This window comes from Podarcis bocagei (genome assembly GCF_964188305.1).
Source record: "Podarcis bocagei genome assembly, chromosome: 2".
Taxonomy (NCBI): domain Eukaryota; kingdom Metazoa; phylum Chordata; class Lepidosauria; order Squamata; family Lacertidae; genus Podarcis; species Podarcis bocagei.
The window spans coordinates 42,988,848-43,016,567 of record NC_138126.1 but is presented as its reverse complement, the minus strand read 5'-3'; the positions used below and the strand labels follow the sequence as shown (position 1 = coordinate 43,016,567).

General features: G+C 45.1%; 1 protein-coding gene across 3 annotated transcripts in view; it reads left to right on the top strand.

The window, feature by feature from the left end:
• TMCC1 (transmembrane and coiled-coil domain family 1) overlaps window positions 1–27,720 on the top strand; it is a 128,671-nt gene that overhangs the window by 15,026 nt on the left and 85,925 nt on the right. Inside the window, exons 2-3 of one of the 3 annotated variants that reach the window (XM_081184156.1) lie at window positions 289–345; window positions 11,248–11,961. In XM_081184156.1, the coding sequence (XP_081040282.1) occupies window positions 11,413–11,961 (549 nt within the window). In that variant the 5' untranslated portion in view covers window positions 289–345; window positions 11,248–11,412. Of the gene's footprint in view, window positions 1–288; window positions 346–11,247; window positions 11,962–17,959; window positions 18,286–27,720 lie in introns of those variants that run through there. The other 2 variants (XM_081184157.1, XM_081184160.1) reach the window with 2 other exon arrangements.

Here is a 27,720-nt window from a genome sequence, read left to right as displayed (position 1 = left end):
CAAATATTCAAGAGTTTTCACTGACTGTGGCAAATTCCCAGCAAGTTCTTTGTCTGCAGAGACAGAATAAGGGCATGGCTGTGTAAGCTGAAGTTTAGCAGAATGTGCAGGTGCACAGAAGTCATCACATTTTTCTACTCCTTCTTTGTTGCCTATTAGTAATGCTGAGACCAACCATAACTAGGGGCGTATTATTACAGTGTTGGAGTTAAAGTAACCTCAGTAAGTCACATTCCCTTGATGTGTATGTTTCATTTCTAAGTTTTGTCTAACTTTCTCTCCCCCAAGCTGCTGTTTGACAGAGGAGCCCCACCAGCCAGTCATGTTTAAGGATAAGTGGTGGAGGTAAGTACCTTTTCCTCCCTATATTTAAGTAGTGTCTTGGCATCTGAGTTGCAATAGCTATGTTAAGTCTCACCTGAGAGGATGCTAGAATAGTTCTGTAATGTTTGCAAATACGTATAACCACTGACTGTATATATGGTGTTTTGCAGCTTGTTTCATCTTCTGCATTAGGTAGCACTTTTGCTGTTTTTTTCTAAAGCCGGTAGTACATGAGTTCCAGTGAAAGTTGTCCATGTAATAAACTTGGAGACTTGGCCATTGCCATAGTAGAATATTTCAAAGCAATTTAGTGAATATACAGAAATATTTTTAATGGAGAATTTCAAGGGTAAGGGGCAAACCAGCAAATGTTTGGGAGCATGAGAAAAGTTCTGACCACACACAGTAGAAATAAATAGGAAAAAATTGGCTTTAGTTGCCACTTGGTTCATTAACCACAAATGCCGTGCATTTTCTGACAACATGTAGTGACTCTTGAAATAGCTGCATAGTGAGATCCCCATAGGCAAAGCATTGAATGACAAGGGCTGTTGGATTAGCTGCAGAATCTATGCAGTCTTCTCTAGCAGGATGGAATTTAACAAAACTCTAATCTGTGGTACTACAGGGAGGTCTTTAGCTACAGTATAACAGTCAGACACACCATGCATATGTGATTACCACCAAGCTAATAAAATATTAATCTAGGTTATCTTTGGCCTATCTGTAGTCCATTCTCATTAGCAAATGTTTATCAGATTAAAATATTTTCCCAGAATCATGGGGGGACAAAATCTGCCTGTTTTTAAAAAAATGAGATTTTGAGGAGTCTCTTCAGCCTGAAGTAATCTGACTCATCAGGGTTTTGACCTTTTTTTGTTATTACTAAAAATTCCACCTCTGGCATTCTCCATAGATAATGCAGTTCCCCTGGGTAGTTTGATGGCTAATTCCACAAATTGGAGTGAGCCTGTAAAGTGTTTATGATGTTATACCAAAGGAATAGTCAGTCTGTAATCCCATTGTTTGAATGTTTCAGATGTATGATATAGTTTAACCTTAATGCATATGTGTGATCCACTTTAATTGCAACAAATCTGAGTTTCTGTGCAGTTACTCATCCTATTGTATCCACCTTATAATGGATTGGGGGCTTGCGGGGGTACTAGGCATATCTAGCTTGGAGTTGTGAATTTTATAGAAAAATTTCCTTTTAAGAATTGGAGGTCATTTCTATCCAAATAAATGGGATGAAATTCTGTATCTGGAATCATTTTTCTTTCTATGTATCACATGACTGTGGTCACATTCAGATTATCAAATATTGGCTTTATAAGGCAAGATATGCATGAGCTTCAGGCACTCACAGCTGCTTTGCTCCTGCCTTTGGATAAGTAGCGAAACAAGTCAGGAAGCTGCAGCTAACCATGACATCCTGTTGTATCTGATATGAGAACTAGTTGTTCATTAGATTTATATAACAGCCCATCAGTAAATATTCCCATGGTGGCTTTCAACAATTTGGGTCCAGGATACCCCAAGGATCACCCTGAACCCTTATATTCTAGTTATAGGTAGGTAGCTGTGTTGGTCTGCCGTAGTCAAAACAAAATTAAAAAAATCCTTCCAGTAGCACCTTAGAGACCACCTAAGTTTGTTATTGGTATGAGCTTTCGTGTGCATGCACTTCAGGTGTATCTGAAGAAGTGTGCATGCATACGAAAGCTCATACCAATAACAAACTTAGGTGGTCTCTAAGGTGCTACTGGAAGGAATTTTTTTATTTTGTTCCTTATATTCTAGCTCAGTCACTGAGATCATCTGCAGAAACTCATTTAGTTGTTCCCTGCGTTGGTGAGGCTTCTTTGGCAACAATGAGAAACAGAACCTTCAGTTTCATTGGCCCAGTCCTGTGGAATACCCTATCAATAGAGACGTACAGTGGGCACCTTCTGTGCCAACTTTTAAACACACGCTTAAAACTTTTCTATTCCACCAAGCCTATGCAGGCAATTAAGAGTACATCCCCCACAATGGTCTGTTGATGTTGATTTTTAACTTTTTATGACTTTATTGTGTGGTTTTATGTTTTTATAATGTTGTAAACCACTGTGATATATTTTCATGACACAGTTGTATATAAATGTTTTTATAAATAAATAAAAACATCAAACACAATTTACAGTAATAGGTTGTCAGAGCTGCTTCCAGATCCTAGCTCACAGAGGATCACGCTAGCCAGCGTTCACTTTATAAGAATCTTTATTGAGTTACAGTTTCCATTCTCAAGCTGCCGCGTGCAGCTCTACGTCTTATGGGTTAGACTGGCGAAGCTCCGTCTGAGTCTCCGCCCCCTGTACACCAGCTTAATACCCTAGCCTTACTCCACCTTTTCCGCCTGACCGTTCTTCTCTGGGTCCCTCTGCCCCCCGCGGTCTCTTCCTTCCTGGACTCTTCTGATGCTGACCCCCCGGACCCTTCTGTCTCCTTGCGTCGGGCTTTAGGACCTGGCTCCCTTTCCGGGCTGCTTACTGCGCCACCTTCCTGTGCATTTGAACGTGGCGCGCGCGCCCAACCTTCCACTTTCCGCTTAACCGTTTCTTCGCTCCCCGATGGAGGTGTGGCCACTCCTGACTCATGCCCTCCCCCCTGCTGCGAGCTGCCAGAGCTCGATACCTGGCGCCCTTCCTCTCCACTGCGCTCTGTTGGTGACGCTGGCCCCGATTTCCAACTGCTGCCCTCTGAGCCCCCTCTGGACCCTTCTTCCTGGGGTGTCCCCCTAGGCTCCCCCCTTGCTCTGGCCACTGGCGCTCCTTTCTGTGAATCTTCTGATTCACTGGAAAGACTCGGAGATCTCGGGTCGTCGTCATCACTCATCTTTTCTTCGGCCTCCTCCCCCTCGCTCTCTGTTTCCTCCCTTGCCCTCGCCTCTGCTCCTGAACCCCTGACATCCATCCCCCCCTCGAAGCCCCCTCCTTCCGGTGCGGGAGCTGGGTGCTGCAGTGTCATGGGGATGAATGCCGGATACAGTTTGCTTCCCGTGGCGGGCCTCCAACTGAAGACTTCCGGTTCTTCCTCCCTGCGCTCGTCGCCGACGGTCGCCTCCTCTTCCATCTCTATGCCGCCGTGCTCGAGCCCAAGGTCTTCCCCGAACACGTCCATGTCCGTCTCTTCATCGGTCCCTCCTGGGGGCGTTGCTCGCCCGGGACCCTCCAGCCACTTCCTGCGCCACTGTTCCTCTGGTCTATCGTCCCACCAATACGAGGGTTCTGAGGCAGATCCCGAGGGTGACCCCTCCGGGGAACGTGTGTCCATTGTCGGTTCCTCGTCCGAGTCGAACCCCTGGAACGTGCTAGCTGAAAGCGTCGGTGTGAAAAGCCAATCGTCGAAAAAGTCTGCTGGCATGGGCCTGTGTGGGAAGAGGGCATGAAACTCGTCTTTGAGCAGAGGTTCCTCCAAAGCGTAGCCCGGCATCCAACTGTTGGCACTGGCCGGGGTGCCCTCTCTGGCGAGAAGGTATTCTACTCCCTCTTCTCCCCATCTCGAGTCCAAAATCTCTGTGACCTCGTTGATGGGCTCCTCCTGTGGCGCTCCCCCTTGCTCGGTTCCCTCTCGGAGCGGACTCGGCGCCGTTCCTGGTTCCTGAAATCTGTGAGGTGTCTTGTAGGGAGTGAGCAGCGATCTGTGGAACACCGGATGCATCCTGGAGCCCTCCGGCAGCGGCAGCCTGAAGGCTACCGGGTTGACCTGCTCTTCGACTTGGTAGGGTCCCAGTTGTTTATGCCCTAGTTTCTTCTTCGCTAACGACCTGGCCGGTACTGCGTGGGCTGCCAACCAGACCCAGTCTCCCACATGGATCTCTTCGCCAACCCTCCTGTGTTTGTCTGCTTGTACCTTGTATGCGTGCTTGGCCAGCTCCAGGTGCCGCCGAAGCTGATCGTGGACCTCCTGCAACTCCGACGCGAACGCGTCTGCTGTCTGCGGCTCCCCCTCCCCCATCCTTTCCAGTCCCAGGAAGGTTCTGGGGTGCCTTCCGTTGTTGGCGAAGAACGGCGTCACCCCCGTGGACACGTGCTTCGTGTTGTTGTAGGCGAACTCGGCGAGAGGCAGGTAATCCACCCACGTCGCGGGCTGTTGATTCGCATAACATCTCAGGTACTGCTGCATGATGGCATTGACCCGCTCCGCTTGCCCGTTGGTCTGCGGGTGTCTAGCCGAAGCCAGATTGATCTTGACGTTCAGGAAGCCCATCAGCTTCTGCCAGAAGTTCGAGATGAACTGCCGCCCCCGGTCGGACAGTATAGACCGCGGCAGACCGTGAACCTTGAACACGTGATCTATGAACAGTTTGGCGGTCTGTTCCGCCGTGGCCACCTTCACACACGGAATGAAATGTGCCATCTTGGAGAACAAGTCCACCACCACTAGCACTGCCGTCTTGCCTCTCGAGCTGGGCAGATCCGTGACAAAGTCCAGGGCCACTCTCTCCCATGGTTCGAACGGGGTTTGCAGCGGTTCCAGCAGTCCCGCCGGCGGTCTGTGTACGGGTTTGGCCCTCTGGCAGGTGTCGCACCTCGCCACATAGTCCGCGACTTCCCCTCTCATTCTGGGCCACCAGAAGTCTCTGGCGACTAATTCTATCGTCTTCTCTGTGCCAAAGTGCCCAGCGGTGGGCGCGTCGTGCAACTGCTGCAGTACCTTGGCGCGAAGATCGTCCCCCGGCACGTAGATGGCCCCTTTACGGAGGAGTAATCCGTCTCGAACCTGGAACTCGCCGGTCGCCGTCGTGCCCCTGCGTGCCTCTGCCATCTTCGCTCGCGCGAAGGAGTCGTCCTGCAACGCACGTCGAACCGCCTCCAGGTCAACAGTCGCGGAAGCGCACGCCCACGCTGTCGGTGCGAAGATGTGCATGGCCGCCGCTGGCGTCGCCTCCTCGAGGTATTGTGGTTTACGGGAGAGGGCGTCCGCCATGATGTTGGTGTCCCCCGGGACATACTCTATGCGGAAGTCGAAGTCCGCAAAGAACTCTGCCCAACGTATCTGCCTCTGGTTCAGGAACCGCGCCGTGCGCCAGTGCTCCAGGTTCTTGTGGTCCGTGCGGACCTGCACCGTGTGCTTGGCTCCGATCAGGAAGTGCCTCCATGCCTTAAAGGCTGCATGAATGGCCAACAACTCCCTGTCCCAGATGGTGTAGTTCTGTTCTGACTTGGTGAGCTTCCTGGAGTAGAACGCTCCCGGTCTCCACGCCCCCTGCGGGTCTTGCTGCAACAGCACTGCTCCCACGGCTCTGTCCGAGGCGTCCGTCTCCACCCTCATCGGTCTGCTGGGGTCGACGTGTAGTAGCTGCTCTTCCGACGCGAAGAGACGCTTGAGTGCCTGAAAGGACTGCTCCGCCTGCTCCGTCCAGATGAACTACTTCTTCTTGGAGCTGAGCGTGTCTGTGATGGCCGCCGTCTGCATCGCAAACCCCTTGATAAACTTGCGATAGAAGTTCGCAAAGCCGACAAACCGCTGGACCTCCTTCCTGGTGCGCGGACTTTTCCAATCCAAAACCGCGCGAACCTTGGCGCTGTCCATGGCGAGCCCCTTATCGGACAACCTGTATCCCAGGAAGTCCACCTCCGACACGTCGAACTGGCATTTTTCCAGCTTGGCGTAGAGCCTATGCTGCTGCAGTCTGCTCAGCACTTCCTTGACGTCTCTGTCGTGATCCTTCTGCGAGTCAGAAAAGATGAGTATGTCATCCAGGAAACAGACACACTTCTTGTAGAGGAGCCCCGCCAGCACGTGATGCATGAAAGCTTGAAAACAGTGGGAGCCATTTTGCAATCCAAAAGGCATAACTCTGTATTCGTAGGTGCCCAGGGGCGTGAACATGGCTGTCTTCCACTCATCGCCTTCCCGCATGCGAATGAGGTTGTATGCCCCTCGCAGGTCCAACTTGGTGAAGACGCGTCCCTTGCGCACCGTCGCGAGGAGGTCGTCTATCCTGGGCATGGGGAAGTCCGATGGCGCGGTCACCGCGTTCAAGGTCCGGTAGTCCACTACGAGCCTTTTTGGGGGCGTGTCTTTCTTCTTGACAAAGAATACAGGACTGCCCCCCACTGCCTTGGACTCTCGGATGAAACCGCGCTCCAAATTGTGATCTATGAACTCTTTGAGTTCCTGTAATTCGTCCTCAGACATGGAATACAGCTTCCCTTTTGGCAACGCCGCCCCTGGTAGGAGGTCAATCTTGCAGTCGTACGGTCTGTGGGGGGGTAGCTTGTCCGCCTCCTTCTCGCAGAAAACCTCCAAAAATTCTGCGTACTTGTGGGGGAACCGCTTGCAGCGTCCCTAACTGCAGCTGTGACTCCTCTTCCTCTCCTTCCTGCCGGGGCAGGATGCAGTGTTAAGCACAATAGGAAGAGCCGAAGGTCAGCTGCCTCTGGTACCACGCCAGCGTCGGGCTGTGCTTGTCCAGCCAACTCATGCCCAAGACAATAGGCGTGTCCGATAGTTGAGTGACATTGAAGCTGATGACTTCCTTGTGATTCCCAATTCGCATCACCATTGGTGGCGTTTGCTTCACCACTTGCCCCCCGAGCAGCTCCCTGCCATCCACCGTGACGACCTGCAGGGGCAGTGTGGCAGGCAGTAACTGTATAGCGTGCCGGTCGACAAAGTCTTGCCCTATAAAGTCCGCATTGCTTCCTGAGTCAATGGTGATCGGCACGTCCATGGTGAGGCCATTGGGTAGCTGGAGCGATGCGGTGAGCCGCACCACTGGTTTGGGCGGGAGGGGGTCTGTGGGCTGCAAAATCTCTGGGGACTGCTTCACTGACACGTCTGGCTGGGCCCCAGTGCCTCTGTCTCCAGCCAGACTCCGTCGTTTCCCTGCTGTGGTTCTCCTTGCTGCGTTGCTGCAGTTACCATTGCTGAGGCTGCAGTGTGCTTGTGGAGCCTCTGGGGACACTCTTTCGCCATATGCTGGGGATTGTCGCAGACGTAACACTTCCTGTTCCCTCTAGGAGGCTTCGCTTTCACTGCTCCCGGTGCTAGGGCTCTGGTTGCTGACTGAGCCCTTGCAGCTCCAACCTCCATAGGTTCCGCTCCTCCTCCTGGCGGAGGCGTGGATTGCGCACGCGCTGCTTCTCTGGGAAGGAAGGAGTAGCCCCTGGCTGGTTCGCGCCCTCCACGCCCTTCGTCCCTGCTCCATGGACGTTCTTCCAGACGCACCCCCACCGCCAGCGCCCTCTGAACGATCTCCTGCGTGCTCCGGGGTCTCTCCCCCCTTGCAATTTCGTCTTTAACCGCGCTGTTCAATCCTTCCCAAAACAGGTCTCTGACTGGAGCCGAATCTCTGTCCCATTCCAGGGCACTGACCAATGCAAAAAAGCGGGCATGATACTGCCTTACACTGGCCCTCCCCTGCTTCAGTCCATGTACCTCCTTCCGGGCAAGATCCACGTCTATGCTTGACAAAAAGCACCCATCCATCGCTTTAATAAAGGCATCCGCATTTTGGAGCGCTGGATCCTTATCTCTCCACAAATTGCGCAGCCATGCTTTAGCATCTCCATGCAAATGGGACATGATAAATCCCACCTTCTCTTGCTCATCTCTAAAGTCTTTGTCCAGCAGTTGCAGTGCACACATTACATCTGCTCTAAAGTTGGGGTACTGTTGTAAATTCCCATCGAAGTGAGAGACTAGACCGCCTGTTCGTCTCCCCAACCCAATCCCCTCCGGTCTGGGTGTCAGTTGCCCTTGCTTCGTAAGCATTTCCAACCTGACCTGGAGATCTCTGTAGGCGGCATCTGCGTCGTCCTCCCTCTTCCTGGATGCAAGTATCTCGGCATTCAGTCGTGTCACTGCTTCTCTGAGATCTGCTATCTGCTGTTCGGCCGTCATATTGTCTGCCGTTCGTGAGCTCGCTAGTAGGCACCTGCCTTCTCTCCTCTCCGCGAGGCTGCAGATGCCCACAACTGGGGACGGAGCTTACTGTCAGAGCTGCTTCCAGATCCTAGCTCACAGAGGATCACGCTAGCCAGCGTTCACTTTATAAGAGTCTTTATTGAGTTACAGTTTCCATTCTCAAGCTGCCGCGTGCAGCTCTACGTCTTATGGGTTAGACCGGCGAAGCTCCATCTGAGTCTCCGCCCCCTGTACACCAGCTTAATACCCTAGCCTTACTCCACCTTTTCTGCCTGACCGTTCTTCTCTGGGTCCCTCTGCCCCCCGTGGTCTCTTCCTTCCTGGACTCTTCTGACGCTGAGCCCCCGGACCCTTCTGTCTCCTTGCGTCGGGCTTTAGGACCTGGCTCCCTTTCCGGGCTGCTTACTGCGCCACCTTCCTGTGCATTTGAACTTGGCGCGCGCGCCCAACCTTCCACTTTCCGCTTAACCGTTTCTTCGCTCCCCGATGGAGGTGTGGCCACTCCTGACTCATGCCCTCCCCCCTGCTGCGAGCTGCCAGAGCTCGATACCTGGCGCCCTTCCTCTCCACTGCGCTCTGTTGGTGACGCTGGCCCCGATTTCCAACTGCTGCCCTCTGAGCCCCCTCTGGACCCTTCTTCCTGGGGTGTCCCCCTAGGCTCCCCCCTTGCTCTGGCCACTGGCGCTCCTTTCTGTGAATCTTCTGATTCACTGGAAAGACTCGGAGATCTCGGGTCGTCGTCATCACTCATCTTTTCTTCGGCCTCCTCCCCCTCGCTCTCTGTTTCCTCCCTTGCCCTCGCCTCTGCTCCTGAACCCCTGACATAGGTAATATCCAATACTAATACTGCAAAAAGCTTCATTGCGCAGAGGCACCATAGAATAATTTACTGTACAGCCTCAATTTAAAATGCACTGAAAAAAGGTAAAGAAGGTGTCCGGCGTGGCTCTCTGGGAAGTCTGTTTCATAGCTGATATGCTACTACTAAAAAACCACATCTCCTTAGTTGCCCTCTGCCTCATTTCATTGGTGGAGGCACCTAGGTAAGGGTTTCTGAAGAGAATTTTAAGGTGCAGGTAGGCATACAAAGGAGGACGTGATCTTTTCAAGTAACCTGCTCTTAGGACTTTGCAGGTTAAAACAGGAACTTTAAATTGGGTCAGGAAATATACTGGAAGCAAATAATGGTTAATGCCAAACAAGCCAGGATGCAAAAGCCGACTTCAAACTATGGTTTCATATCCTGACTTGTTTGGATGCCAATACCCATATTTTCCAGTTTGGATGTCCCATTAAATACTTTCTGGTCTGTTTGCTTACTCGCCTGAAAGGAGGAATGGTGCTGTTGCATGTGGATTCCTGACACTTGTGCATAACTTCTTATTATGCCATAATTTGTCTTTTGTCCGTGGAGAAATAAGATCATTGTGATTTAAACTGTTACCACAGAAAAGCATATAAAAGCAGGCCATAAGAACTGCTGCCTTATTCCTAGCTATATACGTCACAGAAATATACTACTATGCATCAATAGGATAGTATATATTTATATAAACTAATGGTGGGAATTAATATTGGAGGCATTTGTTGTATCTTTAAGTTTTCAGATGTGTATGATGCCCCTGCTTATTTTTTGTTGGGTAAAATAGTGGTAGCCCAATTTTCAGTCTATTAACAGAACTTGCAACATGTTACATCACAATGGTAGAATTTGGGATGGCTTTATTTCCAGTGGGTCACTATATTGTGCAGTGTCTGAGAAGGGTAGCAAAGGTGCTAGAGTTTTTGTACAGACAATATTTGCTTGCTTTTGCAGGATATCTCAATTGGTAGAGCATTAAACTCTTAATCCCAGGGTCATGGGTTCAAGTATTAGGACTGGCAAAACAGACTTCCAAACCGGATCCTAGATGTGTCCTGATCATCATAATGGCTCTTAATATGTTCTGTTGGATGTTTTCTCCAGTCTAAACATCATATATCTCTATCAACTTCTCTCAAAATTCATGCAGGATCTGCCAAGACTGAGCTTCATTTGTATGGTCCATTTTATCATCTTACACAGCTTATGCATGTGATTCGCACTTAATCACAACAAGCGTATTACAAGGCTGTTCAGTTATTGTTAACTTTATTAATGCTCCCTTTCTTAATATTCAAGTTGCTTTGAGTTCACTTGCTTACTTCCTCAGCTACCTGCCTGTAGTGTGACATAATTATAGCTGTTTGCCTTTTCCACTTACCCGAAGCAATATACCTGAAGGAGCAGGTTGTGTTATTTAATATTTTGTTGGAAGCTGCCCAGAGTGGCTGGGGAAACCCAGCCAGATGGGTGGGGTATAAATAATAAATTATTATTATTATTATCTGTTCCTGTGAGTCTGAACAAGACCCACTTTTAATGCTGCTGCCATTCTGCTGCTCACGTCTACAAGAACCAGTCATTTTAGACATTTGAGATTCCTAAGAGAGCCTTTGCTAATGGCCTTTGGTACCTACAAAATATTTTGGCGCTGGCAATGTGGAATCTGGTCCCTGCTTCTGGTCCTTGCCTGAAAGAAGATATTTTGTTTTTTCCATTTTTTTTTAGTTTGTAATAACATAAAATTTATTAGAAATATAGAGCAATGTGTTGAGTTACATTGCCTTTCCTTAATACCATGGTGCATGGTGATAAGCTGCCAAATCCAGCCTCATGTAGCACAACGCATATTAAAATTGGGGTATGCTTGTTACGGCTCTGACAAAATCTTCCTTGCCTTCCAGTATACCAGCTCTGCTGGTAGGGAGGTATAGTTTCTATATTTAATATAGCATTTGGTTTTGGAATATTTTTTCATAAGCTTTGTGTTCCACCTGCAGTGGAAATGCACTTAATCCCCATGGTAAAGAAAAATGCTTGAAAAGTTTAGGATTGAGAAGAGAGTAAACTAGCTGCATGTTTTTTCAATGTGAATAACCTTAATCTGTGCATGATGTGTAACCCTAGTTTTTTTGTTTTAACAGTAGATAAGCATGAGACCACCGTGGCACAGCTGCATGTGTATTCACTCTTGAAGCAATTGCACACTTTATTGGCTGACAATCTTGGCATTTTTCAGCAAAAACAAATTTTAAGGGCACATAACATCTGTGTCTGACTTGTCAAATAAACTTGCTTGGTGTCATCTGATGGAGCCTTCTGGTAGTGAACAACTCTATGATGATCCTGACCTTGGAGGAAAGTCTCAAGATCCAGAGACCAAAAGGCAGCATGAATCGGAGCAAAAGCTATCCAAAATTACCCACAATGCCTTGGAGAATATTAATGTGATTGGTCAAGGGTTGAAGCATCTTTTCCAGCATCAACGTAGGAGGTCCTCAGTGTCTCCCCATGATATTCAGCAAGCTCAGGTTGATTTGGAGCTTGAAACGGAATTGGAAAATCAAAGCACATGTGCTGAAATTGATGGTGTCTCTACCCACCCCACAGCTCTGAACAGAGTTCTACAACAAATCAGAGTGCCACCTAAAATGAAGAGAGGAACAAGCTTGCATAGCAGGCGGGGCAAGGCAGAGCCTCCAAAGGGAAGCCCCCAAATCAACAGGAAGTCTCTCCAGGATATTCATTCAGGCCGGCCCAGATCCTCATCAACTACTGATGCCCCTACTAATATGTCTGTGCTGGAGATGGCCTCTCCTATATGTCTAGCTGGTGAAGAGGTTGCATCAGCAGATCGGGTGAGTTCTGTTTATAGCAAAGTGTATTTTCTTGTTGGATGCTGAAGCATTTCTTTGAAAAAATCTGAGCATTGAATATAGTAGCAAGGGCAATAAATGTGTGTGTGTGTGTGTGTGTGTGTGTGTGTGTGTATGTATGTATATTTCCTTGAAAGCCATGTACCTGAGTAAAGAACATAGTATAATGTTCTTTCTGCACTGGTAATAAGAGAAGATGGCTGCAAACCAGCTCTCTAATGCAACAGCTTGTTGGCAATAAAGAACAGTAGATGCTGACTTCCTTTTTTATTTTTGGAAGCTGTTTAGCTTGTGGAAGTAGCAGAATCTCCCAAGTAGACTGCTTTGCACATAATAATTGATTTTTTTTCTCCAGTAAGTCCAGCATTGGATTAAATTTAAGATGTAAGGATCTTTATGGCCAAGAGGTAAATGGTAGTATGCAATTCCAACTGTGCAAGTTGCTGCTGGGTATAGTGTTCTTTATAGTGTGCTTTTTATTGTATTTTATATTGAAAACTTTTAATAACTTTTTATTGGAAAAAAATGTATTGAGCCATATTGAAGCTGACTGTTTCATTAGATAAACTTGGTTCTGGGTATGAAATATTTTGGTCTGCAGTATAGAAGGTACACAGAAAGATCTATGTGACAGTTCTTTTTTGAGGGAGAGGGCAGGAAGTGGTGGTTCCATATCTTGCTGAAACTGAGGAATGGAACTGCTAGCCCTAAAGTCAGTGCAGTCATATTTGTGTTTCCCAATTAATTCCATTTGGTTTAGTTAATGAGCAGTGCTTCCTGTTCAGATGTCTAATGAAAACTTACAAAAGGATATGGTGGAAACTTGTAACATCGCAGTGGCTATCACAGCAGGAGACATTGCGCAAGTAAAACAGCAGACTGAGTGAGGTGATGAGGCATGGAAGCCTGTGGGATAGGGTGCATTGATATGGGGATCATCAGTACTCTTCAACATAGGTGGAGGAAGCAGAACTTGAAGAAACAGGAAATTAGGCTAATGAATTTAGGAGAGAAGAAGCAAGTGTGTTGCAGTTGGGACAAGGACAGGTTGGAGTGGAACAGACTCTTAAAGCATGGACTCATAGTTACTGATCTGTTGTGTGTATTATATGGAAGTGTACTAATTCCAAGTTAACTTGTGTGTGTGGAGGTTTTCTTTATGCATGTGTAGATGAGATGGAACACATCTCTTCAATAAAAGAAGGTCACTGTGAGACAGTAATTATGAACATCAGCCTTGCTTGGCAAGGTAAAGATACTCTGCTCTGTGTTTTGCACACCTTTTTATCAATCATGAAAGTATGGACATTAGCATTTCCTTGAGTTGCTCTTGTGGAGTGGAGAGGACTGAAACAAAGTCTTATTTTTAAGCATATCTACAACCCAACAGTAGGCACCCCTCCTCACCACTTTTTAGTAGCAAAACAAGACTTTAACTGTTAACATTTTGTAAAGGTGGTTGGTTTTGATTGTGAAGAGAATATAAATAAAAATGCCTGGCCCAGCCAATGAAGGAAACCAGACTTCCCCCACTCCATGCTTATGATGTCAGCCAAATATGCCACCAGGAAACTCTTTCCCCTCCCATTCCCCCTAACAATAAAAAAGGGCCCAGTCTTGCCCATGAATAAACCAGGTTCCCTGCCCTCCTTCCCACCAGTCAAACGTGTTTTTGGGATAGTTTGCCACCACTCTCATTGAAATGTGTGTTTGGGTGTGCATGTGTGTGCCTATGATGAATGTAGAAATTAAACAATGAACTCACATAGGTACATTGCTGATTACAAAGACTGGTAGGCTGGCTGGCTAGCCATAGAAAAGAAGAAAGGCTTGTGCTTGTGGCTGCTTTTACCTTGTGCTTGCAAATGGAAGAAAAAGCACCTCAGCCTCAGAAAAGAGCATTGGTTGGGAAGGCTCTTCCTACTTCTTGCCTAATGCTATGAAACAAGAACAGACTATCCAAATGTGATACATTATATTGCATATGAATGATAAGGAACATAAGAGATTGGGCTACAGGTTTTTTGGGGGGGGGGGGCTTGGGGTTAGGATGGGCAGTGCTCCACTTGTACTAAGTGAAGAACTTCCGCTGATCCCTAACTAACATGAAAACACTTATATAAAAAGGCAAAATAATATGTGACTCAAACATCTCTAGGAGCTTCCCCAGGGAAGAAGCTGCATTGTTTTATTTTATTTGGGGGGGGGGATCCCCCTCAGCTTCTCTGCCCATGTTTAGCTAGTGGTAATGGGATCACTGTCTTCTATAGCACTGTTACAGTACAGTCATACCTTGGTTCTCGAACGCCTTGTCACTCAAATGTTTTGGTGAGTGTTCCGGTTTGCAAACGTTTTTTGGAAGCCGAATGTCCTGACGCAGCTTCCGCGGCTTCCGGTTGAGTACAGGAAGCTCCTGCAGCCAATCGGAAGCTGCCCCTTGGTTTTCGAACGTTTTCGAAAGTCGAATGGACTTCTGGAACAAATTCCGTTTGAGAACCAAGGTATGACTGTATATCTAAAGCAGAATATGCTCATGAGGTATCTCATCTAATCTTGTAATTCTTAGTTTTAGTTTTGTCTTCTGGGAAACGAATCAGAGTCTATAGGAAACTTTGTTCCTATGTGTCTTGTTATAATATACCAATATATGAACTGTAGTGGCATCATCAAATTCATGAAGAGCTAGGTGTAGTCTTGTATTGTCCAAGACAGAAGTTGATTCTGTCCTTCCAAAGACATTATGGCAAACTGGGTAGTAGCAGAGTGTTGAGTGGATTTTGGCCAAGTGAGACATTCCTCACTGTATATTGTGTAAGTAAAGAAATGCTTCATATTAAATTCTGTGCCCCCCCCAAAATGCAGCTCCATAAAACTTAGTGTGCTAACATAGAAATACTTTTTTTAAAAATAAATAAATCAAAACCCACAATATGGAACAAAGGTAATTTTGCAAGCTTTAGACAGAGCCCATCTTGGTAGCCTTTTTAAATAATAATAAAAAAAGAATAGAAAAAGACATTTTGCATTCTTTCTTTATTGACAGTGACATAACTATGTCATGCTGTCTTAATTCAGCACAGTAAAGAGTTCTAAACAACTGTGGTATAAGATAGAACTGAGCAGTATTCATAGAACCATAGAATTATAAAGTTGGAAGCGACCACAAGGAGCATCTAGTCCGGGCTTCCTCAAACTCGGACCTCCAGTTGTTTTGAGACTACAATTCCCATTATTCCTGACCACTGGTCCTGCTAGCTAGGGATCATGGGAGTTGTAGGCCAAAAACATCTGGAGGGCCGAGTTTGAGGAAACCTGCTAGTCCAACCACCTGCAATACAGGAATCTTTCGCTCAGTGTGGGGCTCAAATCCACAACCCTGAAGTAAGATTATCCTGCTGTACCAACTGAGCTTGAAGTGTTTGAAATTCATTTGAATTTCCGATAAAACTTATTCTTATCAAAAATACATATCAAATTGTAGGTGGCTGTTCTCACACTATCTTTAATGTTTTATGGAAAATATGAGATACTTTCTTTATTGTTCATTGTGTTTTCTGTTTTATGCACTAGCATAGATATGAAACCAGTGTTCATTATTGATGCTCGGTACAGTTATACAGTGGAACTTGAAGACCATGAACTGTTGACTCTGAGCAAACAACACCAGTTCCGGAAAGTTTGATCAGTTACCTTTAAACTAACCTGGATTTGAGACGGATTTCAGCAGATTAACTGCATTCTATTCTAGCAACAGCAAGAGTCCTGTGGCCCTGTAAATTTTACTGATTTGTACTAATTAAAGCTTGATAAGCACCAGAGAGTTAAACTTTTACCCTAATTGTTATAATCCACTTACTCTTGCTTACAAAGCTTTGTGCAGCGGTAAACTGATTTGCAGCACAATCCTGCACAACTACTCAAATGTAAATCCTGTTGAGTTGAATGGGACTTACAACCCAATATATTTATATTGGGTTGCAGCCATAGGGTGATGCCAAGCTGTAGTCATACTTGGAGCAGACCCTTGAAATCAGTGGACTTATTGATCTCTATGTATTCGGAGTATGGTTAATGTTGGCTGTTATCTGTAGCATTTAACGTTTGAAAAGACAGTATGCTAGGTGATCATGAAAATGGCATTTTAAAGAAATAAAGCCAAAGTGACTCAAACAAGAAGTGCCAAAGTGACTCATTCAAGAAGTGTAGCACATAATTGGTGCTAGCAGTCTACAGGAAGGAGCTATACTCTCTCTGCTTACCCCTCTGCTGGTTCTACTGGAATGTCATCTTTAGGAAGCTTATATCTGACAACAGCTGGTCAAGGCACATTAATGAAAGAGAACTTGCTGTCTCCTTTCCATCGTGTCTGGTGTGGCTGGCTGTTAAACGGTGTAGTGGCAAAGGAAAAAAACATGTGGCAGGTTTTCTGATTGGAACAATGGAAGGGCCTTGATCTGGTGGTGGTTGTCCTACAAGCTCAAGAGTGATTCCTTTGGTAATCTAAAATGATGCATTAGTGCTTATAGCATGTCTGCTCCCTGTATGTGTGTGTAGTATAAATTAATATAAAACTCTCCTATATTCTGGTTTTTGTTTATGTAACACCTAAAATGACACCACCACCAATAATAATAATAATAATAATAATAATAATAATAATAATAATAATAATAATATATAATATAATATACCACCCTATACCTGGAAGTTTAAAGGGGCACTGATCACCTCCCTGGCCCAGCCAGCTGTTCCCTTCTTGCTGGTTTTTATCAGCCAAGAAGGGCAAGGGTCTAGAGCGCAAGTGGTCACCCTGACTAATCTGAGCACCTTGTCCACATCTTTGAGTCTTACCAACTGAAACTCATCCAACACAACAGGACTAGACTGTGCTCTGGACACCCTATGAGATTCATCTGCTATAACAGCAGAATCAAGGTCTTAGTGGATGCAAGCGATTTTATCCTCAAAATGCTTTGCAAACAGCATTTTGCAAGCTACTGTTGGTTCTATCACCTCCTTTGGGTCATCCTGTAAAAGACCTCGTACAACCTGGAAAAGCATTGCCAGATGCCATAATGAGGATGCAATGGAGGCAGCAAAGTATGCCTTCTTTGCTGCTTTCACTGCCACTAGGTAAGCTCGATAATGAGCCCTTACCGTTGTTCAGTTGCATTCATTCAGATCTTTCCTCCACTTGCGTTCAAGCCATCTCCCAGCTTGTTTCCTCACCCTAAGCTCTGGAGTATACTGGGGGGGGGGGTTAAACGGGCTCCACGAAGTGGGAGAGGGTGCTTACTTACTCCCCCCATCCTTAGTGAGCCCTTCTTAATACTTTTATTTTCTGTTACATACTTCAGTTTACTGTTTACCGGATCCTTGAATAAGCCAGAAGTGTTCTGAGACTTTGGCAAGTTCTTGATTGGGAACCATAAGCCCAAACTTTTGTGCTTGATTTTATGGAGCTTGTTGACCTAGATCAGGGGTCAGCAAACTTTTTTAGCAGGGGGCCAGTCCACTGTCCCTCAGAACTTGTGTGGGGCCGAACTATATTTTTTTTGTGGGGGGGGGGGTGAATGAACAAATTCTTATGGCCCACAAATAATCTAGAGATGCATTTTAAATAAAAGCACACATTCTACTCATGTAAAAACACGCTGATTCCTGGACCATCCGCGGGCCAGATTTAGAAGGCAATTGGGCTGGATCCAGCCCCAGGGCCTTAGTTTGCCTACCCATGACCTAGATGTTGTCTTGTCCAAGTATAATGGATGTATTTGTTGTACAGGTGGTTTTTAAACACACAAATTATAAAATGATGTTCCTCATAGGAGGTGGTGGTCACTTTAAAAGAGGGACAGTTATATGGAATCCTTTTGTAGAATAAGAATTTTGCAGACCAGTTTCTGGAGATTCTTTCAGTTGTGATGGAAAAAAAGAGAGCTCTAACTTCCAAATTACTTGTATTCTGGTGAGGTTAAACTACAGAAAGCTTGATAAGCAATCTTAATTATTAAAACTTGCATGATGGATTTTCCTAGTTCTTGAAAGGACACGCTGCAGAACAGGCCTGTTTGGTCAATTGAACCCCAAAGCAATGAGTGCGTGCTATTTCTTATCCCTGCTCCTTAGAGGTTTACTAGACTTCCTTATTGCCTATAGGCTAGAGAAGAAGCGAAAACTAGACCATGAGTCTGTGAAAAGTTTAAATGGCCAATCTCTGTTGGTATAGTGATGAATTGAAACACTAATGAAACTAACAGAAAAGTCATGGAAGAAGATCAGGATAGCCAAGGATCAGAGAGTGATGTAAGTTAAGAGAATATTTAAAAATTTCTGTGTTAAAGTTCTTTCTTTCTTTCTTTCTTTCTTTCTTTCTTTCTTTCTTTCTTTCTTTCTTTCTTTCTCAAGCTTTAAAGGTGTCCATCACAAATTACCTGAGCCTATCTGGTGTTTGGCTCATATTATCTGCTCTTGAGTGGCTACCATGCCCACAAATTTCATACAGTTCTGTAAAAAACAACAACCATAGCACTATGTCTGTCTCTCTCTCTCTCTCTCTCTCTCTCTCTCTCTCTCTCTCTCTCTGTCTCTCTCTCTCTCTGTGTGTGTGTGTGTGTGTGTGTGTGTCTGTGTGTGTCTGTGTGTCTGTGTGTGTATACGTATGTGTACAATAGATATATGCAGTGCTTTTTTCCTAAAAACAATGTTTAGGGGTACTCTCATTTTCCTACTCATATTGAAATTGAGGGGCACCTCAATGAGGCCAAACTTAGATTCACAAAATGTTTAGGGGTATGCGTACCCCTGGGTTCCCCCAGAAAAAAGCACTCCATATATCCCTGTAATAGTGAATGTGGGAGGTACAAAGCTTCAGATTTTTCAAATCAGAAATTGGAGTAGATATTTTGGTTAATAAGAGTTCATTTTATTTAAAATGCCCAAATGAAGTGTTGTTGCCTTGTACAGAGATAGGATTGCATTGTTGTGTGTTGGAACAAGATAAGAAATGTTTAGATGGCAGTAAGTGGGCTAATTGCATATTGATAAGGCAGTCTCAGAACTGCAAGATTGCATTACAAGCTGACATAAATCTCTGTCTTTGCATTGTACAAAGAGACCTTGTCTATACTAGGCACTATTACTGGATCAGTGAATACACCTGACGTAAGAGTATGGGCTGTTAGGAACAACATGCAATAGTTGAGGTGTGTGTGGGTAGACTTTCCATATTCTTTCTTGCCAATAAACAAGAAGGCCCACAGTAGGAAATATTTCAGACTCTGAGCTATTTAGCCAGTTAAGAATTCAAGTGTAGCCCCATGGTCAAAAGGTAAATGCCTGCACACATGACAAATGCACACAGATTTATAATGTTCTCTGATGTGCTGGCGAGGCCAAGGTTTTTATTAGTGTGCAGTTGGAAACAAAATGTGCATTTGGGAGAAAAATTGTGCAGTTGGAAAGCTGATAATGTGCGGCTGGAAAAGGGGGTGGTGGTTAGACACATTAGGCATATGCATTTATAAAGCACTTAAATTACAAAATCAGGGACAGCATGTACCCAAATTATATAAAGGTGGGTTGTGCTCAGTATCCATACTTAAACTGTCCAAACCATATTGAAACACCTCCTTCTTTTTGGCTGGTAGCTCCTTTTCTGTACATTCGTCTCTGGGAAGATTACCGGTATGCTTTGCTGTATTTGTATCCTTGTATTCTTTTTTGTGCCTGCTAAGTTGCTGAACTAAGGCAGATTGATAAATGAATCATCACTGTATTGTAGATGGTAACTACGGACTCCTGTGGAGAAACTGCCACTGATGCAGAGTGTAAGCAAGAAGTAAAGCATGTTCAGCCTCTTTTTTCCTTCTCCTCCTCCTCCTCCTCCTTTTTTAAAGTGTGGAGTGACTGATGAGGAATTTGTGCAGTTGGAAAATTGTTTAACAAACAAACTAAACAAACAAAAAACCTAGGGTAGACCTCAACTTGTACCAGAACTTGGCTTCAGAACGAATTTCAGTTGTTAGCTGTAGTGTTTGTGGAGGGGGGCAGAGAGAGAAGTGGGAGAAGTCATGCAGCTGTGCATATATAACATTTGTTTTCAACACAAACTAAAACACTTCTGTTTCAGCAAGTATACCCAATCATTTAATTTTATTATGTATACTTTTTCTTAAAGTTTGTGACATATGTCTATTTTGAAAAATATTTGAAAGCTGTGGCTTTTGTTAAGACAGTATTGGATCAGAGGAACAATGGCTATAAATAGCAAAACAACGGGGGAGCGTGTTTAAAGATATTTCTCACCCCTTGCAACAGCAGTTTCTGCATGATAAACTGAATATTTTGCTGTGCAGAATTTACTACCGCAACTTGGATGTGAAATATTATTTACTTAAAGCCATGAGGCAGTTGACCTGAATTCCATTTCCTAGCCTCAGAACATTTCTCTTAAGTGACTGCTGTTCTCACAGAAGAAAAATGAACCGGAGAGACTTCTCAAACTTTACCATTTTGCCAATAGAGGGTGCTGTGGACCTTTTGATCTCTGTATTTCAAAAGACTAATGTTATAGCTAATGTAAAATGGTAAAATAACTAAATCATGACTTCCAATATTTGGTTTGATAACAACTAAAAATTTTTGGGGAGAAGTGATTCTTTGTCAACTCACACAAAGGCAGAATGTAAATATGCCTAAGCATTTCTCTTACGTTATTTGAAAGCTGTAGTCAGTTTTCCATTTTTTGGGAGGTAAGTCATTAAACCAAGCCTGTATATATTACATAGAACATGCCCCACAACACTTTGGGTAAGCCAGATTCAGACTGAAAATATCCACCCAAACATCATATAGATCTGTGTATTTTAAAGAGTACTCATAATATCAATTGCTGCATTGCCTAAAATATCAGTTAGAGCTCTTATATAGTTAATGCATATCCTTGTGAGTAATACTACTTAACATTTCATGTAACATTTCATATAGAACATTTCATGTGTTTAGAGTGCTTCACATAATCAAGTCTTACATTGAGATTAGATAAAAGAGGCTTTTGCTGGAGTAAATGGCAGATCACTTATTTGAAATGGAGTAACTTCAAGTCCCTGTCAGGGAAAAAGTTGGGATATAAAATAACAATAATAATAACAACTGAGGAAGATTTATTGGGCAGCGGAGGCAGTATGTTGATTCTTTCTGCTCTTCTTTCCTCTCTCGGAACACAGGGTAGAAGCATAGTAAGTTAGCCTCTGAAGCTGTTCTCCTGTTCTGGCCAGCTATTGGAAATGCTGTTGAAAGGGAACCAATCCCTTTCCTTCAAAGTTCAAATTGCTCTCTGAAGACTCATTAACATGATCCCTCAGTGTGCAATCTCTGCCCAAAATTATTATTTTCAGTTTTGCTATGGAACTTAGAACCCAGCTTTCATATTCTGTCCACCTGCCAACCTAGCAGTTCGAAAGTGCACCTGTGCAAGTAGATAAGTAGGTACCGCTGTGGCGGGAAGGTAAATGGTGTTTCTGTGTGTTCTGGCTTCCATCACGGTGTTACGTTGTGCCTTTACCTTTTACCCACCTGGAATACTCTTGCAGTATCAACACTGAATGAATTTTCGTTTACACTAACTCAGTAACTCCTTGGATTTATTAATTTATGCAACACACATAAATACTTTAACAAGCTTGCAGTATAGCCTGTGATGTCTCACTCAAGTCTCAGTCATAGTATGCTAATTTGATTTAGGCTGCAATCGTGTGTGCCCTTAATCCGCTTGCAGTGAATTAATTGGAATCATGTAATGCACCTCCCATAACACGGACTGAGTTCATTTTGCACACTTTATTTGTTGACAGTGGTTACCCTACATTCCTCTTCTTTCAAGATTCTTGTAGTTTTTGACATTTTAGATGTAGAGTGTTTTCCACTTCTGTAACTTAATTGCTCAGCTTTCTTATTTAATACAGCATTAATTTGTAACATTTAACAAGGACTTCTGTTGATTTTTATAAATGATAATAAAATGGACAATTATTATAAACCTAGACAGCATCTTAAAAAGCAGAGGTATCACCTTGCCGACAAAGGTCCGTATAGTTAAAACTATGGTTTTCCCAGTAGTGATGTATGGAAGTAAGAGCTGGGCCATAAAGAAGGCTGATCGCTGAAGAATTGATGCTTTTGAATTATGGTACTGGAGGAGACTCTTGAGAGTCCCAAGGACTGCAAGAAGATCAAACCTATCCATTCTTAAGGAAATCAGCCCTGAGTGCTCACTGGAAGGACGGATCCTGAAGCTGAGGCTCCAATACTTTGGCCACCTCATGAGAAGAGAAGACTCCCTGGAAAAGACCCTGATATTGGGAAAGATTGAGGGCACAAGGAGAAGGGGATGACAGAGGACGAGATGGTTGGACATTGTTCTCAAAGCTACTAACATGAGTTTGACCAAACTGTGGGAGACAGTGGAAGACAGGAGTGCCTGGCGTGCTCTGGTCCATGGGGTCATGAAGAGTCGGACACGACTAAGCGACTTAACAACAACAAAATTTGTATACCGCCCTTCATCTGTAGATCTCAGGGTGGTCCACAGCCTAAAAATACAAGATAAAAAAAACACAAAAGGCATTATAAAAGCAAGAACAGAAACAAACCAATAACCCCCACTCCCCACCACCACCTGCCACAAACACAGTTAAAAGAGTATATAGGGTGGTCAATCACATTTTCGCCTGGCTCCTAAGGGTGTATAATGAAGGCTCTTGTCAAGCCTCCCTCTGGAGAACATTCCACAGATGGTGAGCAACTGCAGAAAAGGTGGCAGTTGTGTGTTTATCTCCACATTTCAGTTGTCTTAACTGTAGTGTGTTCATCTGTGTGCACTTTGTATTCAGGATGTAGAAAAATTAGGCATTCAAGGTCTATATAATACATGTTCACTTCAGACTAGTGATTTAGTAGCATCCTGTGTCCTAAAGATGGCCAATTTGGAATAGAATCATAGAGTTGGAAGAGACCACAAGGGCCATCGAGTCCAACCCCCTGCCAAGCAGGAAACACCATCAGAGCACTCCTGACATATGGTTGTCAAGCCTCTGCTTAAAGACCTCCAAAGAAGGAGACTCCACCACACTCCTTGGCAGCAAATTCCACTGTCGAACAGCTCTTACTGTCAGGAAGTTCTTCCTAATGTTTAGGTGGAATCTTCTTGCCACCTGGACCACGAGTAAGTGTATTGGAAGCTGGTGTTCTATCATTCTCTGTGAGACAGGGATTGTTTTCTCATCTGTTTGCCCACCCTCCACTACCTAGGCAGTGTTGGTCTTACCACCAACTTTTGAAGTACTTTTTAAAAAGTCAGCAAACATGTGAGTAGGGTGTTTGGAGCTGTAGACTTTGTGTACTTGGACTTCCAGAAAAGCCCTTGACAAAAGCCTTTGCCAGGGTTCCTGAGTCAACTTACTAGTAGTGGGATAAGACAATGAGTCCTTTATGGATTAGTAACTGGTTAAACTATAGTATGCAGAGTCTGAGTAGAAGTCAGTGATTAGTTTTCACAACAGAAGGAAGAAGTCAGATTGCCAAGGAATCTGTACAGTGGAACCTCTACTTACGGACATAATCCGTTCCGGAGGTACGTCTGCTGGTTGAAACGGGATGCTAGAAGAGGTGCCTTGTGTGAGTGCGCATTCGGTGGTAGTGCGTTTCTGCGCATGCGCAGATGGCAGAAGCTGCTTCTACACATGCGCGAATCGCGGCAAACCCGGTGTCTACTTCCGGGTTTTTCTGCGAACACAACTTGGAACATCCTCAAGACGAGGCGTATGTAAGTCGAGGTTCCACTGTATTTGGGTGGTCACTTTTTAACTTACTTGTTTGCATAAGATACCAAATTTAGGATGATAAAAATAAAAAATGGCTTATGGGGAGGCCCAGCCAGATGGGCGGGGTATAAATAATAAATTATTATTATTATTATTATTATGAAGAGCTCCAAAAGGATTTCTCCAAAACGAGTGAACAGGCAAATACAGTTCAATGTAAGGAAGTGTAAGGTGATGAGCATTGGTGCAAAAAACCTAAATTCACATATATAAAGTAGTACCTCACATTACGTAAACTTCAGGATATGAATGTGGCAAACCAAGAAGTATTTTTTCAGGTTTCGCCACATGCGCAAAAGCACTCTACTGTGCCACGCGCATGCACAGAACAGGCACCTCCGGTAGCAAAAACCTTGGGATCCGAGTGGCACTCCAGAACTGATCCCGTCCACAAGCGGTGATACCACTGTACACAGATCGGATATAAACTGACAGCAGCTAACCAGGAATTACCGTATTTTTCGCTCTATAACACGCACCCGACCATAACACGCACGTAGTTTTTAGAGGAGGAAAACAAGAAAAAAAATATTCTAAATGAAACAGTGGATGTATGATTTTTGTGGTTCATGCTGTGGCCACAGACATGTGATCTGACAGTGAGTTTGGAGTAGCCCAATGCAAAAATCCTGAGGATCCATGTGGATCCATGCTTTGTAACCACGTTTTTGCACCACTGCGACCCTAGGCAACAGTGGGTGCGTGATTTTTTTGGTGCAGGCTGTAGCCATGGACATGTAATGTGATCTGATGGTGAATTTGGGGTGACCCAATGCAAAAATCCTGAGGATCCATGTGGATCCGTGCTTTGTCACCACGTTTTAAATGGGGAGGGAACGAAAGCAAAAGTCCCCCCCACCCCACCCAAGCCAGACAGGATATACGAAGTATGATTTCTTTTTTATTTACAGTATTTCTTTTTTGGCCACCTCTGTCACTGCAACCTTTGCTCTGTGCTTGCACACTTTTGGGCAATAGGGCATGTAACACACTTTTTTTCATCTGCCAAGATGTAGAAAATCAATTTTAATGTCCCTATATAAAATGCCTAGTGAAGCAGAAGGGTATTACATCAGCCACTGTATTAAGGCTAAACGTTTGAAGAACAGCTCTCTATGGGGGGAGGGGAGACTAAATTCCATTTTCAATCAATTGTTATTGTGGCAGCAATTATCAGTGTATAGCAGACAATGAGGAAAAGAACTTTAATATATATATATATATATATAAAACATTCTCACGTTATACTTCTTCAAAGAAGAGTATGAGGCTTTTAATGAAGGGGAGAGGAGAGATGCTGTAATCCTCCTGGCTCAGGAGATTCTGATTTACCAGCCGCGTGTAGAAAGTATAGATTAAGATATTTGATATACAGCATATAAATCCAGAGATTTCCATGTCTCACTCTGCAATCCAGCCTGCTGTTACTTACGAGCAGGGAAGCAGGGTTTCTCTTCCAAACAAGCATACTGTCTCCCTCCAGCAGTACATTGCTTGGAGAAGCTGTAATTTGGAGGGGGCCTGGGGGCAGGGCTCTCTGCTTTTGGAAAAGAAATGAGAAACCTACCATTGTAAAGCAAAAGTCGTTCCCCCACCACCACCCAAGCCAGCCCTCTCTCTCTCTATCTCTCTCCCACCTGCATGCTTTTCGGCTGCCTGCGAGTCCCTAGAGCACGGAGAGGAGGAAGTGGTGGGCTGGAGCCTGCACGCAGTGTGACTAGGGAAGATTAGAAGGAAGGACGGGATCCTTTCCTTAACCCTCTGCTTGCCAGGAGGGCAGGGGATTCCCTGCTCTTTGTTGAGTTTGAGCAAACGCAGCAACAGAAGCGGGTGGGCAGCAAGACCCTGAGGCAGAATGCAGGAAAGCTTCTGCCTTCCCTCTTCCCTCCGCCCGCCCGCCCGATCTTATTTTTGCCTATTTTGTCCCTGCGCTCCGGCGAGTCAGCTCCAGGGACCACACATTCGCTCAATAACACGCACAGACATTTCACCTTACTTTTTAGGACAAAAAATCTGCGTGTTATAGAGCGAAATTTACGGTAGATCTTGTCGTCCTGATGGATAGCTTAGTTAAAACATCAACTTAGTGTGTTGTGCCTTTGAAAAAGGTGTATGTATAGTCAAACCTTGGTTTTTAAACGTCTTAGGCTGCCAAACATTTTGAAAACCAAACACTTAAAACCCAGAAGTGAATGGTTCTGTTTTTGAACTCTCCTCGGAACTCTAACAGCTTCCGAAGCGTGTTTCTCAATTTTCCCCATTGAATTACTGACAGCCCATTGATCCTCGGTTTTCGAACATTTCAGAAGTCGAACAGACGTCCAGAACGGATTATGTTCAAAAACCGAGGTTCCACTATACTGCATGTTAGGAATCACTAAAAAAGGAACTTTTTCTTGATACAAAACCAAGAGTCATCTAAGATGTAGAGTTGGTGGGAGATTCAGGACAGAAAAAAGGAATGCATACATTGCATAGGTCATTATGGAATTACCAGTCGGTTAAATGACTTTAGAAGGGGTTTCAACAAATTCACAGATTAATAGTATATGTGATTACTTGTCACGATGGCTGTTTCCTTAAGAAACAGAGGCAGCATGACTCTGAATACCAATTGATGGGGGAAAGCAGTAGTAGAGGGTTGTTTTTTTCCTGTGGACTTCCCATAGGACACTGGGGGAAACGGGAATCACCTGAAGTAGATAGGTGTGTGCTCTAATGTAGCAGAGCTTCTCTTACGTATCTGCCACCACAAGAGTGTTGCTGCTGCAAGAGGCAAGCAGTTAGTGACACTCCTAACAGGCCTCTAGACTCAATGCAACTTTTGAGGGAAGAGCAAGGAATTGCAGATGAGGTGGGCTCAGACATCATCCGTGCCACCTCTACTTTCTGACTACTGGCAAATCCTATTGAAAGTTTAACTTTCTGGCAAGGACAGTGGCCCAGACTGTTTCCGGGACCCTTTCCTTAGAGCAGTGTTTCCCAACCACTGTTCCGCGGCACACTAGTGTGCCGCGAGATGTTGCCTGGAGGGAGGCGGGTGAGTCGGGCGGCGAGAGGCGGGGCGGCGGCGGCGAGGAGAGGCTGCCCAGCGCGGGGCTCTCGCCGTCTGCCTGCCTGGCTGCCTGCGAGCTCGGCGGGCAGCGCCTCCATCCGCAGCGCCCGCCTCGCGGCTCTCATTCCCTGCCCCTGCCAAAGCTCACCCAGCCAAGCCACGCTCTCCTTCCTGCCTCGCTTTGCTGCCTCCTCCCCCCCACCCCCAAAGCTTGGAGGTTCCCCGGCAAGGGGGAGGGGAAAAAATTGAAACTTACACTTTTGTGCGTCCCTCCCGGCGTGACGCTGCGCGCTGACGTCACGGGGCTGTAATGGTGGTGTGCCTCGAGATTTTTTTCATCAAACAAGTGTGCCTTTGCCCAAAAAAGGTTGGGAAACACTGCCTTAGAGTGTGGCATGGATGGCTCTCCAAACAGGGCCTGCAGGTTAGGGAGGAAGGGTGGCAGAAGATAGTGGGGACAGCAGAAGGCAGCAGCAGCCAACTTCAGACTGTGCAGTGTGTTGCATTGCTTCTGCTCTCCTTTGCAATAGTGTATGAGTGCAACTGTTCTAGGCTTAATTTCTACTCTGTCACCTCATTTTGGGGGTGGGGAGGATCTGAATAACCTGTTTGCAACATGAAGACTATCTGGAAGCACCTTCAGATGGGCTGTCTGTAAATATTGGTTGCATATGTCTTCCTTAGGCTGCTGGTATTATTAGAAGCCTCATTACTGTCTTTATCACTCTCCTTAGGCTTCATGAATGTTGATTGCCTGAGTCATTGAAATCTGTTGTGGGTTTATTATTCTGCCTAAAGCATGTT